General features: G+C 38.3%; 1 protein-coding gene across 2 annotated transcripts; it reads right to left on the bottom strand.

The window, feature by feature from the left end:
• Window positions 1–607: 607 nt before the first annotated feature.
• CBX3 (chromobox 3) lies at window positions 608–11,873 on the bottom strand. Of its 2 annotated transcripts, XM_008686422.2 has the most exons (7): window positions 11,784–11,873; window positions 11,529–11,699; window positions 10,034–10,085; window positions 7,031–7,173; window positions 4,543–4,705; window positions 2,292–2,386; window positions 608–1,919 (listed from the first exon to the last, which is right to left on the bottom strand). In XM_008686422.2, exons 3-7 carry the CDS (start codon window positions 10,055–10,057, stop codon window positions 1,793–1,795), a joined length of 552 nt encoding a protein of 183 aa, XP_008684644.1. In that variant the 5' UTR covers window positions 10,058–10,085; window positions 11,529–11,699; window positions 11,784–11,873; the 3' UTR covers window positions 608–1,792. The 2 variants fall into 2 exon arrangements, with proteins under 2 accessions (XP_008684644.1, XP_040500106.1); XM_040644172.1 differs by lacking the exons at window positions 11,529–11,699; window positions 11,784–11,873 and adding an exon at window positions 11,248–11,377.
• Window positions 11,874–12,278: the final 405 nt, after the last annotated feature.

The following is a 12,278-nucleotide window of genomic DNA, read 5'->3' on the forward strand; positions in this document are numbered from 1 at the left end:
TAATAAAAGTAGTATGTGGATAGTTTCCAGAAATGCCCTTACTGAAGTTTAATGTAGGGGCCATCGTTTTCTGGTATTAACAGGGTGTTTGGTATCACCTATGAACCCATTGTTGAGAGCAGTGCTAGGTACATAAAGAGTAAGTAATAAACAGCTTAGTATAGATAGGATATTTTTTTTAATTTTTAAAAACTGAGGTATAAATTGACATAGTCAGTTTCAGGTATACAACATGATTAAATATTTATATATATTGCAAAATGATTTCCTTTTCTCTGTATGGATTTTGGAAATTAGTAGAAGTAAGTCTATCACAGCAGTATCAGTCCTAACTTGTTTTTCAGACAGCAGTTTCAACAAACTATATTCTAAGTATGAAAATTTCCTTTTAATGAAGCAGATTCCTCTTAGGCATCCCAAGATACCAGTTTTCATTTTTGTAGAAATACATATTCTAGTAAGTTTGAAACTCCTCAGCTCAAAAGATCGAAGACATGTACTCTAATGCTTTAGTGTTATTTTTATAAACATGAAGAGGAACCTAAGGTGTGTGTTTCTACTCCCACTAGAAAGATAATCAGATAAAAAAAAGTCTAATCACATAAAGGAATATAAAACTATTTATTGACCACTGTTTACCAGTATTTACAATAAAGTAAACAATATACAGTTGGGTAACATTTTGACTACAAAGTTGTTTTTCCTGGTTTCTGGTGAACCAGTAACTCAAATACTGAGAAGATTGAGCCTACGTGTCAGGAATGAGTTGGGGTAAAGAAAAAAACATGCAGGTTAAGAATTTGGATTATAGGAGTCTGTCCACCTATTTATTCCAGCAGGTGCTGAATTGCCAACATATCTAACCAACTGCTTATGATTAGGTTTCCATGAATGAAGTCTTAAGACATTCCATGAATCATGACCTTTTAGTCAATACAGCACAGAGACTTCAACTTCTTGAAAAGGACTGGTTCACTAGAAGGAACCTTTAAATGTCCATTTAACTAAGTTTTGTTTACCTAATTAAAACACACCAGGACTTGTCTAGTTTTGTCATTTGGGTGGGGAGGTCGGTGGTGGTGGTAAGATTTTCCTTTCAGGGATCTTGCAAACACACTTGCATTTATACGACTGTAGATACAGATATAGATTCTGATATGGCTGCTTTTAAATTGTCCAATTTAAACTATTTAAATTGTCCAATTAATTACAAAATTTGAAAGGTTAAGGCTTCAGGAAAAACTTCAGTTTAACTTTAAGTGATTTATTTCTTAACTTGCTGAAAATGATACATCCCGGAAACATGGGCTTATCCATGGTTTATAAAACGCTATTTTTGTTTTGGTGAATGTTTAAAAAAAAAAAAAAAGGGAAAAAGAAAACCATTTATGTATGTATTTTAAGTATACACACAAAAAACCCCTAAATAAACAAAAAACCCAGAATGGTCCTTAGGCATACAGGAGTTAAACACAAATTTTGAATGAGTAACAACTATGAAGATTTCCCCCAACATTTAGAAAAGGTGTTCTCTAATGCAGGGGGATAATATACCATGGTCTCAAATATTCTTTTCTGATAAAGGAAGCAACTACAGAAAGCTTTTATTTGTTCAAAGTAACCAGTGCTATAGATGCAAAAACCCCCAACAACTCCCCCAATACTACTTCAAAACAAACATTATCAAACTTGATTTTCATTAGAATGTTATTTCTTCACACTAACAAATCAAAAAACAAAGACCCAGATTTTATATATATATATAAATATATATAAAAAGCAACACAAACAATTATTGAGCTTCATCTTCTGGACAAGAATGCCAAGTTAGTCTCTCTTCATAAAAAGCAATTACAATTTGAGGACACTTCATATTTGCCTCTTTTGCCAGCACCAAGTCTGCCTCATCTGAATCTTTCCTGTTGTGAGGGAAAAAAAATTTTCAGTCAAAAGTCTCAACTGTTTTTGCCAACTGAGAATGTTTCACTTAAATCATAATTCAATCAAAAGGTATTTCAGTGCTTCAGAAGGGTTATATGATACTTGTGGCTATGTTCTGATAAAACTACATTTTCCAAAACAGGCCAATCTTTGCTTTAGAACACCATTAGGAAAAAAACAAAAACCAAGCAACAAAAAGCCCCAAAACCAAAAAACCTAGAATCATCCTTTCAGCAGATATTATCTAAATGATGAAAACTATAAAACCTTTTCTAGATAAAGCTTCACAAATTAAAAAAAGAAAAAAAACTCTTAATTTAAAATATAACAGCAGTCATCTGCACACTTACCATTTCATGAGAAACATTAATTCTCCACTGCTGTCTGTGGCACCAATTATTCGTTCAGGATCAAGACCTCTGGCAAAGCCTCTTGGTTTATCAGCCTGATTTAAAGATGTTAAATGACTATTTACATAAATGTGTCACCCAGTTTCCATATTGCAAACTAATAATATTAACTTCCGATTTGTTTTCATGAACTATAGCTTTCAAATTAAAGTAAAAAAGAACTGACAGGAGAAAGAACCCTTATTTAGTACTAAAACACACTGTAATTTCCATTAACCTTATAAGAAAAAACAAACCCAGGTATCTAAAAGTGTTCTGAATCTCAAGACAGAACTATGTAGGCACACAAATTAATCCCTTTATTTCTAACTTCTTTATAAATTCATGAAGTTAGTATTTCAAATCACTTTTAGGAATTAATGGAAATTACCCACATATTTTTAAAGCACACACAAAATACAAATAGCAAAAGAGTAAGAACTCTGAAACTCAGACTGATCAGTATAATAATCTGCGTTATAGGAAACCTTAAAAAAATTCTTAGCATAATCCAGTGGTTCTAAAAGCGTGGTCTGAGGACCCGTGGGGATCCCTGAGACCTTTAGTGGGTGGCTGTTTATCGGCAAGGCCTCCTCCTTTTTCTTTGACTTTAAAGTATCTACATATGCCTCCGCCAAACAACATTAAGACAGCAAATCAAATGCAGAAGTAGAACTGTCTTAGGCTAGACACTGAAAAGGTTTGCAAAACTGTAAAATGCCACTCTTCTCATTTAAAGTTATTTTTCAGAAGTTATGAACAAGCAATAGGTTTTGTCATTCTTAACTGAATACACGAATGTTTTAAAACTGTTTTAATTTCTAATACAGTTAGGATTGATGGTCATACCACATATAAATAAAAGTTCTCTAGGATTCTCAATAATATTCTTGAGTATTAAAGGGGTTCAGAAAGTTTGAGAACTGCTTAGATTAAGAAATGCCTTCTCCCTACCAGACTTTTATATCAATATCCTAGATTCTGGAGTCAGATTACCTAGGTTAGTTAGAATGACAACTCTAACCTTTACTGCGTGGCTTTGGGCAAGTTAATCTCTGTGGTTGACTCATTACCTATAAAACAGGGCAAGTTAATCTCTGTGGTTGACTCATTACCTATAAAACAGGAATAATAATACTATCTGTCTCAGAGACATTTTATAGCATAAAAAATGCAAACTAAGTTATGTAGAACACTGCTGGGCACACTATAAGAGTTCAGTGTAGGATAACTACTGTTACTAAACAGCACTTCTGTTGAATATACGGTTGACCTTCAATTTATGCATATGGATTCTCAACACTGTTACCTTTTTGCTTTGGCTGCTAAAGCATCCAGAACCAAATTTGTAGTCAACCTCTGCTGCTCATCTGGAAAATGGGGATAATACCTATAATCTTAGCAGACCTGCCACGAAGATTTAACAGGTTACCTGTAAACTACTTGGCATCTAATTCAAACGATCAAATTTTAAATCCAAAGACCTTATCAATGAATCTGTATTTTATGTTTAGTTCCCAAGCCTAAATACGAATTCAGAATCAAGACCTTTTCCCAAATTGCCAGCAGGCATGGTAAATACAATCTGTTTTGGAGTTGAAGGTATAAGCAAGTAGTTATGTGTTTTGCCCAAAGCCACCGACACATTAGTGAAGCAAAGACTAGATCAAAATACCCATGTAGTTAATGAACCAGCTGTCTCAATTCACACCAAAAATTTTTTTTTAAATTTCTGTTACCAAAGATTATATACTTCAAAATCAGAATGTTGTTTGGCAATACTCTGACAAAACAAAGACCACATGTCAAAGTACGTTCTGGTGGTCAGTGCCACTAATGGTCTATAATCAGGATGTGCCATGTGGATTGTTTTTACTGTAAGGGATTGCAATGATCTAATCTTTGTGTTCACTGTATTTAAGACTGCTAGTCCTGGATCACAGGAAATGGTTCTTATCAGGGATCAAATCCATGAATCTACTCAAAGTAACACTAGCACAAAAATGTAAGTTGTAAAAGCACTTATTGAACATTTATATGATGCAGGCTAGATCATGCCTAGCCTTTTTGTCCTAAATACTAAGCATTTAAAAGAAACTTTTTAATGATTTTAAAAAGTATTTGAATTTTTAAAAGTATCTTAAACGTATTTTAAAAATCAAGCCATCAACCTTTTGCTAGGTCAGTCTGCTGGGCAGTATTTTATACTTACAGCATCTCTTTTCTTCTTTGATTTGCTATCATCAGATTCACTGTCAGATAAAGATTTTCTTTTTGTACCATCTTTTTCTTTACCAGCTTTTTGAGAGTTAAGAAATGCTTCAATTAACTCTGGACAATCTAAATTTTCTTCAGGTTCCCAAGTATTGTCAGCACTGGGTTTGGTTAAAAAAAAAAATTCAATTAAATAGGATTCATCATCATCCACATTCATTTAATATACAGCTGAAAAACAGTCTGCTGCACTGCAGATGCTTACCATTTTTTCCCTATCCCCACATTCTTTTGAGAAAATCTGCTTATACTTCCTGTGTCTACTTTCTTAGCCTCTAGTAAGTGGGCAGTCTGCTGTATTACCTCCAAGTTAACTATACCTGCTCTAACAGAATAACTGGAACGAATATTTTCCCAAGTTACATAGACAACCCACTTCAGAATTTCTCTGCAAAGGCTTTTTAAAAATGAGGATTCCCTATTTCCACTCCAAATTACTTTATCAGATCAGTCAGACTATGCCTCCGTTTGGGACCTCCAACACCATGTTTGAGAACAAAAATTCTAAGGCATTCTATATGTGAGGCAGTATTTTCAACTTCTGCTGGGTGCTCAAATTGGGCAGTGATAAAAAGCAGGGGTTGGCAACCCAAAAGTCAAATCCAGCTTCTGTATGTTGGGCCAACTAAAAATGTTTTTCACATTTTTAATTGGGAAAAAAATTTCAAAATGACAATTATAGGAAATCAGGGCCCATTCACTAGAACATAGCCATGCTTGTTTGTTTAATGTAGTGTCTACTGCTGCTTTTGTACTGTATTTGAAAAGTTGAGTAATTGTGAGAGGTCTACTGCCCACAAAGCCTAAGTATTTACCACACGATTCTTTAAGGAAAAAGTTTGGCAACTCCTGATATAATGCTGAGATGGCTATTTTCATATGTTTTTCAGAAGGACTGGAAAGAAAATGAGTATCAATTACCAAACATGAATGTTAGATAATCCTACACTGATACGGTTGCTAACATTTAAAAAAAAAACTCTATGCCCAACATAGAGTTCGAACTCACAACCCCCAAGATCAAGAACTGCATGCTTTACTACCTGAACCAGCCTGGTGCCCTGTAGGCTTGCTAACTTTGTGCACTCTGATCCAAAAAGCCTTTACAGAACAAGACAGAATGAAATCATTCTATCGTTTTAGAGATGATGGAAAAGAAAGGTACTGTTAACTTCTGGTTACCACTTGGGTCTTCTGATATGCTGAGACGCTAAAACTGGCAAACCTGAATCAGGATAGGGGAGGACAAAAGAGTTGAAGCGGAGCCTCCATTTTGTCATGTTACTTTCATTATAGACTTCTATATTGTGCACCTAATACAGTGTACCGCACATAGTAGGTTCTCAGCCATACTAACGGCCTTCGGTTTGGGAGAAAGAGGGAGAAAGGAATTAAGTTTCTTAACATTTTGATAGGCTGGACAGAGACAAACAGCATTTAATGCCTCATGAGATTCCAAAACAACCAACAAAAAAGGTAATGAGTTCTTTGGCATAATGGGTAAATCTCATTTTAAAATAGTTCAGACTTATTTTGCTTTGTTCTGCTATCTGTAGGAAATTTTTCTAGTGGCAAATTATAAACTTACATACTTAAGCTCAACTAAGAATACTAGAAGGATAAAATAAAGAACCTTAAATCTTCCACTCAACTCATAATTCCCAAAATGCTATGGAGACATCTTTAAATGTAAATGGTGGGGCAAGTAGTACGTAACAGATATTTGAAGCCTGATTATTTGACTAGCACACTCCCCCATCTCCACCATGCTCAGACAACTGCTGTCTATCTCTACCTATCCATTTTCAAGAAGTCACTGACCACAGAGCCTTGCTGTTTTTGTGGTATAAAGCAGAAAAATCCAAGTAGATTTAGCACATGATAAACCTAAGTTTATAACTCATGGAATTTCTGCATGAGTTATTCGCAATACAGCTAACATAAAAATTATGAGAACAATTAGTAACAAGGAACATAAAGAATTAAGGAGCTTAAAAAATGCTCACAACACTTCTTAAGAGATTAGAATACAGTAAACCTAGTGCACGGTGTAAGTCCTAGATGATAAACACTTCTGTTCAACACCCACCAGTCTACCTTATATAGCTTCAATATTTTTAGTGTCCTCTGTATCTAAGAAAACAATGTCAATTAGACATTCTAATTAGTAAAATATCTAACTACATTAACATGATTACATAGCAAACTGCACACCTATAAATTTGACTCTCCAAGGCAATCAACTAATTTCAAATCTGCTTGGTTGACTCTTTTTAAACAGATCTCAAAGCACCCTGGCTTAAAGGTGTCTTTAAATATAAAGAAATCTACGGGGAATCTGATTTTAAAAACCCCAGACTAAAGCAAATTTTAAACGTCACTTAGGTGCAGTCAAACATATAATGAAAGCACCAGAGGTTTCTTACTCTGTAAATCCCTTCCACTTCAGGAAATACTCCACCTTCCCATTCACTACACGTCGGTCCAGTACTTTTTCCACCACAAATTCTTCAGGCTCTGCCTCTTCTACTTTTTTACTCTTTCCATTCTGTTTCTTTCCCATTTTTTGCTAAAATAAAACAAAAGAGAGATTTAAGAAACTTCTTTTTTTCATTTTTGAGTACATTTTAAAGGCTAAACTATTTATATTATTGTTGCATTTGACACCTTTATTTTTACTTCTATATCCCAGGGCAGACACATTCTGAGAAGATGGAAGTCAACAGAATAATCAAAAAGAATACTTAATTCCATTTTAGCTCAAACCTATCACCCACCCCCTTTGCAGAAATAATACAATAAAAAACACTATGTGGGAAATACTGTTCTTTCCCAAATCTAATGTCTTACCTAGTCTACAAAACCAAGTTTACTGAACCAGCCTGGTGCCCTGTAGGGTTTGCACTCATTTTAACTACAACACAGCAACAAACAACTAGAAAGTATTAGAGGATGATACAAAGAGAGTAAATACTAACAAGGGATATTATTAAGTCAACCATAGTCCCATTATAAAACTACAGCCTCCCAACACTTAAAAACCCCCTTTCTCAAAACAAACACCAATATTAAAAGTCTCAGTTATACAGAAATAGGTAAGTGCAGAATGAAAACATGGTTCAGAATCCTGAGATCAGTCGTAGAGTCAACGAAGGAGACCATTAATAGGTTAAAAAGGACACTTATTGTTCCATAATTTCTGTATAACATTACAGATCACATGGAACAAAATTATAATGTTGTCACTTGAAGAAGCCAAAATACTGGATCATTTTAATTCTCTAATGTGAAAATCAAGTTTCTTTCTTGGTTTCTCAAGTGTTAAAATGGTAGCCAGCAAAATTCACTTTAAACAAGTTTTTAGATTAGTTTTTTTCTTTTTTGTATTAACACTATCAGAAAAGCCAAAAGACCAGGCTAAAACCACTATTTTCCAATAACTCATGTTATGAAGATTGAATATAACTGAAATGGTTAATTAGAAGAGACTAAGGGGGAAATCTCAAATGTTACGTCAATTTTAAAATAATTTCAGTGGTGCTGTTAAAAAAAACAACAACTTAATTGCCTAGTCATTAAAGTCACCTCTTAATGTAGCATACAAGCCGAAAAGTAACAACAGCAATGCCTCAAGACTGCAAAAGAACACTGAAATCAAAATTATGTAATTAGAGGTGTACACACATATAAAAAATAAAAATTCTCTGGAATTTAGAATAACCCAGCAAACATCTGATTTTGTTGGATACCATCTCCAAGTCAGGTCTTACAATTTTCTTAATAATTTTTATTAGTCAAGACACTTGGGTATTACAACCAGTCAGAGAGCTTTTAGCTTCTGTACACTACAAGGAATGAAAAACTGTTGTAGATAAAAGCCTATTCGATACTGATCCTAAATGATAAACAAATTAGTTATGTTCATGAAAGTAAGAGATTAATAGAACAAACAGGATAACAAAAGTAAAGAAAGTGAAAAGAATAAGCACTAATAAGATAAAAATAATGAAGTATTTACTATGGCACTCATAAGCTAGTTACAAGTGTTCACCTTTTTCTTTTCAAAACAAAACTCAATTTCCCACCTAAACTAACACACCTCATCTCTTAAAATTAAAAGTTAGATTAAGAAAAACTTTCAAGGTTGTCAATTAATGATCCTTTGGACACTGAAGACTGTCAAAACTGTGTGCCAAAGCAACAGAAGCATCTATGTTTGCTTTCTGTATCTCTATTCATCCTCAAAGCCTCAGGGACAGCTAGTTCCTTCTCCTTCCAATACCTGAAGGTCACAGGTAACCATACAGTCAATTCAGTTGTCTACACTTTGGTGTACCGCTTATAGAATTTGAAGAACAGTTCAATCCTGAGGGGGCACAGAAGATGCTTTGTGTTTTTTCCATTGACGGCTTTGATGGGAATCATTTGTGCCACAGACTTTGTTTCTTATTTCAATGTCTCCCAGGATATTGGAGTTAAACATGCAACCTAATGATGGCAAAAATTAAAAACCAAACTTGCCTTTTTAGTGTGAAAGCCAAGGGGAGAATATACAAATCAAAAACCAAATTTTTTGCTTTATTTAGATATTAATAATATGATTGCAATTATTGATGAAATGTTAGAATTACTGTGAGAACAATTAACTTTGAATTTCACAATTTTTATGTGAATATTTGTTTTCAAAAAATCTGTAACTTGATATGCCTGACATACATGTCTTTACACATTCATAGACCTTTTAATGAAGAGTAAGAAAGCAAACTTGGGGTTTAAGAAAGTGGAGAGAAAAAATTTAACTGCTTGAATGATCCAGATCAGTCTTCTCTCCTTCCTGGATATATATATATGATTTTGTTTATTTTGTATTTTTAAAAAAATGGCAATGATTTGAATTTAAGGCCTTTATGTATTTTAGAATAATCAAGTTTGAAAGAGGATAACATGAACAAAGTAACTGAATGACCTTTGTCCCAATCTAGGTGTGTAAGGTACCTACCTGTTCTTTAAACTGAGCAATACCAAAAATAGCTGGTTTCTCTAGACTTCATTATAGGGTGATTTAGGGACTGTTATGCCAATGACCAAGGGCTTTACAGCATTGTCTGTTTATGCTTGTAAAAATTCTTCCATGTTGCAAAAGTTTATTTTTATTTCAAGATAAAAATATTCCGTAAAGTTCATTGTGCTGTCCTCCCAAGATTAGGTTTCTCTAAATGGATTAAGACACTATTAAGCCAAGTCGGTAAGTATCTTAATGTAATGATTTCGTTTTGCCTCTAACTCTCCTCATTACAACACTGGGGGGGAGAAGGGACTAGGAAATACATGTGGATGTAAATATCTCAACCACAGAAATGCAAAGTTATAATTTTTGGGAAAAAAATTTGAGTTAGATCCTTATATATTTTAGGTTTTCATTAACTTACCAATGTAGTTTTATTGGAGGCCATTTTTTATTGCAGACTTGAAGAGCTATTACTAGAAAAATGCATGACAGTTAAAAAGTTTGCACGACACACAAAAGGTAACTAAACACAAGTTTTGTTTGGATTCCAACCCCCACCTATGTATCGTATATTTTAAAACTTGTACTCAAATCCAGAGATGCAGATTTGAGACCTGCGTTATTAGTGATCTATACTTGCTGAGTACATCAGTGCTCTAACCAAGTGGGTCTAGAAAACCTTATTAGGTACGCTGTTATCAGAGACAGTTTTACAAAGGAAAAAATAGCAAAATTTTTTTCCAATTTAAATCCCATTTATGTCATATTCAGCATTTTTAAGAAAATGGCCAAATGATGTGCTTCAAATTCGACGTGATCACCCAATCACAATGATAAATTATGGTACATTTCCCCTCTAGACCTTTTAACAGTCCAAAGGGGCGCCTATATAACCCCAACTTGGGTTCTTAAAAACCCTCCCCCTTTCTAATCACTAGTTTAAAAACTGAACAAGGAAAAAAACCAAACCGAGATGCTTCAGTCCCATTTCGTGCCACTTTATAAAAACAAACCACCTCTTCTATCCGCTCCCCGTAAGCCCCACCCTGCTTAGCTAGGCCTAAACGCCCGGCCCCCGCCCCCCAGCCAGGAGCCCGGGCCTCGTGGTCAGCCCATCCGCCGGGAGAAACAAAGGCCGCGGCCCGGGGGCTCAAGGGCACTGCACCACCGGGCCCACGTTCTTCCCCGCCCGGCGGTAGCCACGTAACGGAATGCCCGCCGCAGCCTCGGAACAGCGGGCCGCGCTGATGCGGGAGAACGCACCGCCTTCACTGGAGGCCCAAGTCGCCGACCGAGGCCGTGAGGGGGAGGAGGGCCCCTCATCTTGATCGCGGATGGGGGAGGGGAAAAGGAAATGCGCTTTGTCTAGAAATAAGGCGGCTGTCGCCACGGCTCTCTACCCTCTCGAGGACAGTCTCATTCTCCCCCTCCCCCACAACTAACTCCAAGCGCCGGCCCAGCGCCAGGCCCGCCGTGGGGTCTCCGCTGGACTCTCCGCTGCTTCCCGCCAGCTCCCCACTCGGGGTCGGGCGGGGAAGGGCGGGAAGCAGGGAACTGGGTGGGGGGGATCCCTGGGGCGCAGGTGGTATTTTAAGCACCACCACCGACTAAAGAGAGAGAAAGAAAGACACCGACTTCACCGCCTCCGAGCTGCTCCGGGTCCCGGGTCTGCGGCGTCTCCGGCCCTGCGCGCCTCAAGCTCCAGCCACATCCGAGGGGGAGGGGGCTGGGGAGCTGCGCGCCGGGCAGCCGCTGGAGGGGGGGTGGGGGTGGTGGTGGCACCGCCCACGCCGGGCGGCCGCGAGGGGCGGGGCGGGCGGACGCGCGCGCGCCCAGCGGGGGGAGGGGCCGTGCGCCGCGCCCGCCGGGAACCAGAACCCCGGGCAGGTGGAAGGCTGCAGCGACGCGGCACTTACTGTTCGCGGTGTGGCGCCTGGTGGTCCCCGGAGGGGCGGGAGAGGGAAGTAGAGGCGAGGACAGTAACCGAGCTTCTAGACGGAGGCGTTTCTGTTTCGTAGCAGCAGCGCCTGGCGCCAAAACCGGGCTCCGCCTACTTCCTCGCCCCTAGAAGTGGGTGCCGCCAAACGCTAGGGGTGAGGGAGCGAAGAGAAACTTGGATGGGAGAATCGGGAGCTAAGGAGTGCCCCTCTCAGACCACCCTTTCCAAAGACCTCTTGAACCCAAGGGGTCGACTCCCAAAGACGTTGGCCAGGGTTAGGCTGGTGGAGCGTGAAGTGTAACGTGTTGACTAGAAGTCGCTTCGGGTGTTTCCGGAAGGGGCCGAGTCAGTCCTCAGCGCTGGGGGGAGAATTACGGGAGGGAAATCGCAAGGGGGAGGCTACAAAGATTTTTCTGGCGGGAGATCAGGGGCGGGGGGCGAGGCGCGGATTATTAGAGGCTTTGCTGCAGGGACCACCTCCTGGTTGAGGGGGCTGGACTTTAGGGCTGTGCTTTAAGCTCCTCCCGACAGCGTTAATTTCAAACTGCGCGACCGTTTCTCACCTGCCCTGCGCTAAGGCGGGGGCTGGACCCAATTCCATGAGAGAGAAATACGCAGGACTCGAGCCTTCCGCAATTCACTGAGACCATTTACGCAAGTGACGTCAAGCACTACTACTGGCTGCAAGGGGGGAGGAATACGTACCTGGCGTAAGGAGGGCGTAGAG

Source organism: Ursus maritimus, unplaced genomic scaffold (assembly GCF_017311325.1).
Source record: "Ursus maritimus isolate PB19 unplaced genomic scaffold, ASM1731132v1 scaffold_3, whole genome shotgun sequence".
Lineage (NCBI taxonomy): Eukaryota > Metazoa > Chordata > Mammalia > Carnivora > Ursidae > Ursus > Ursus maritimus.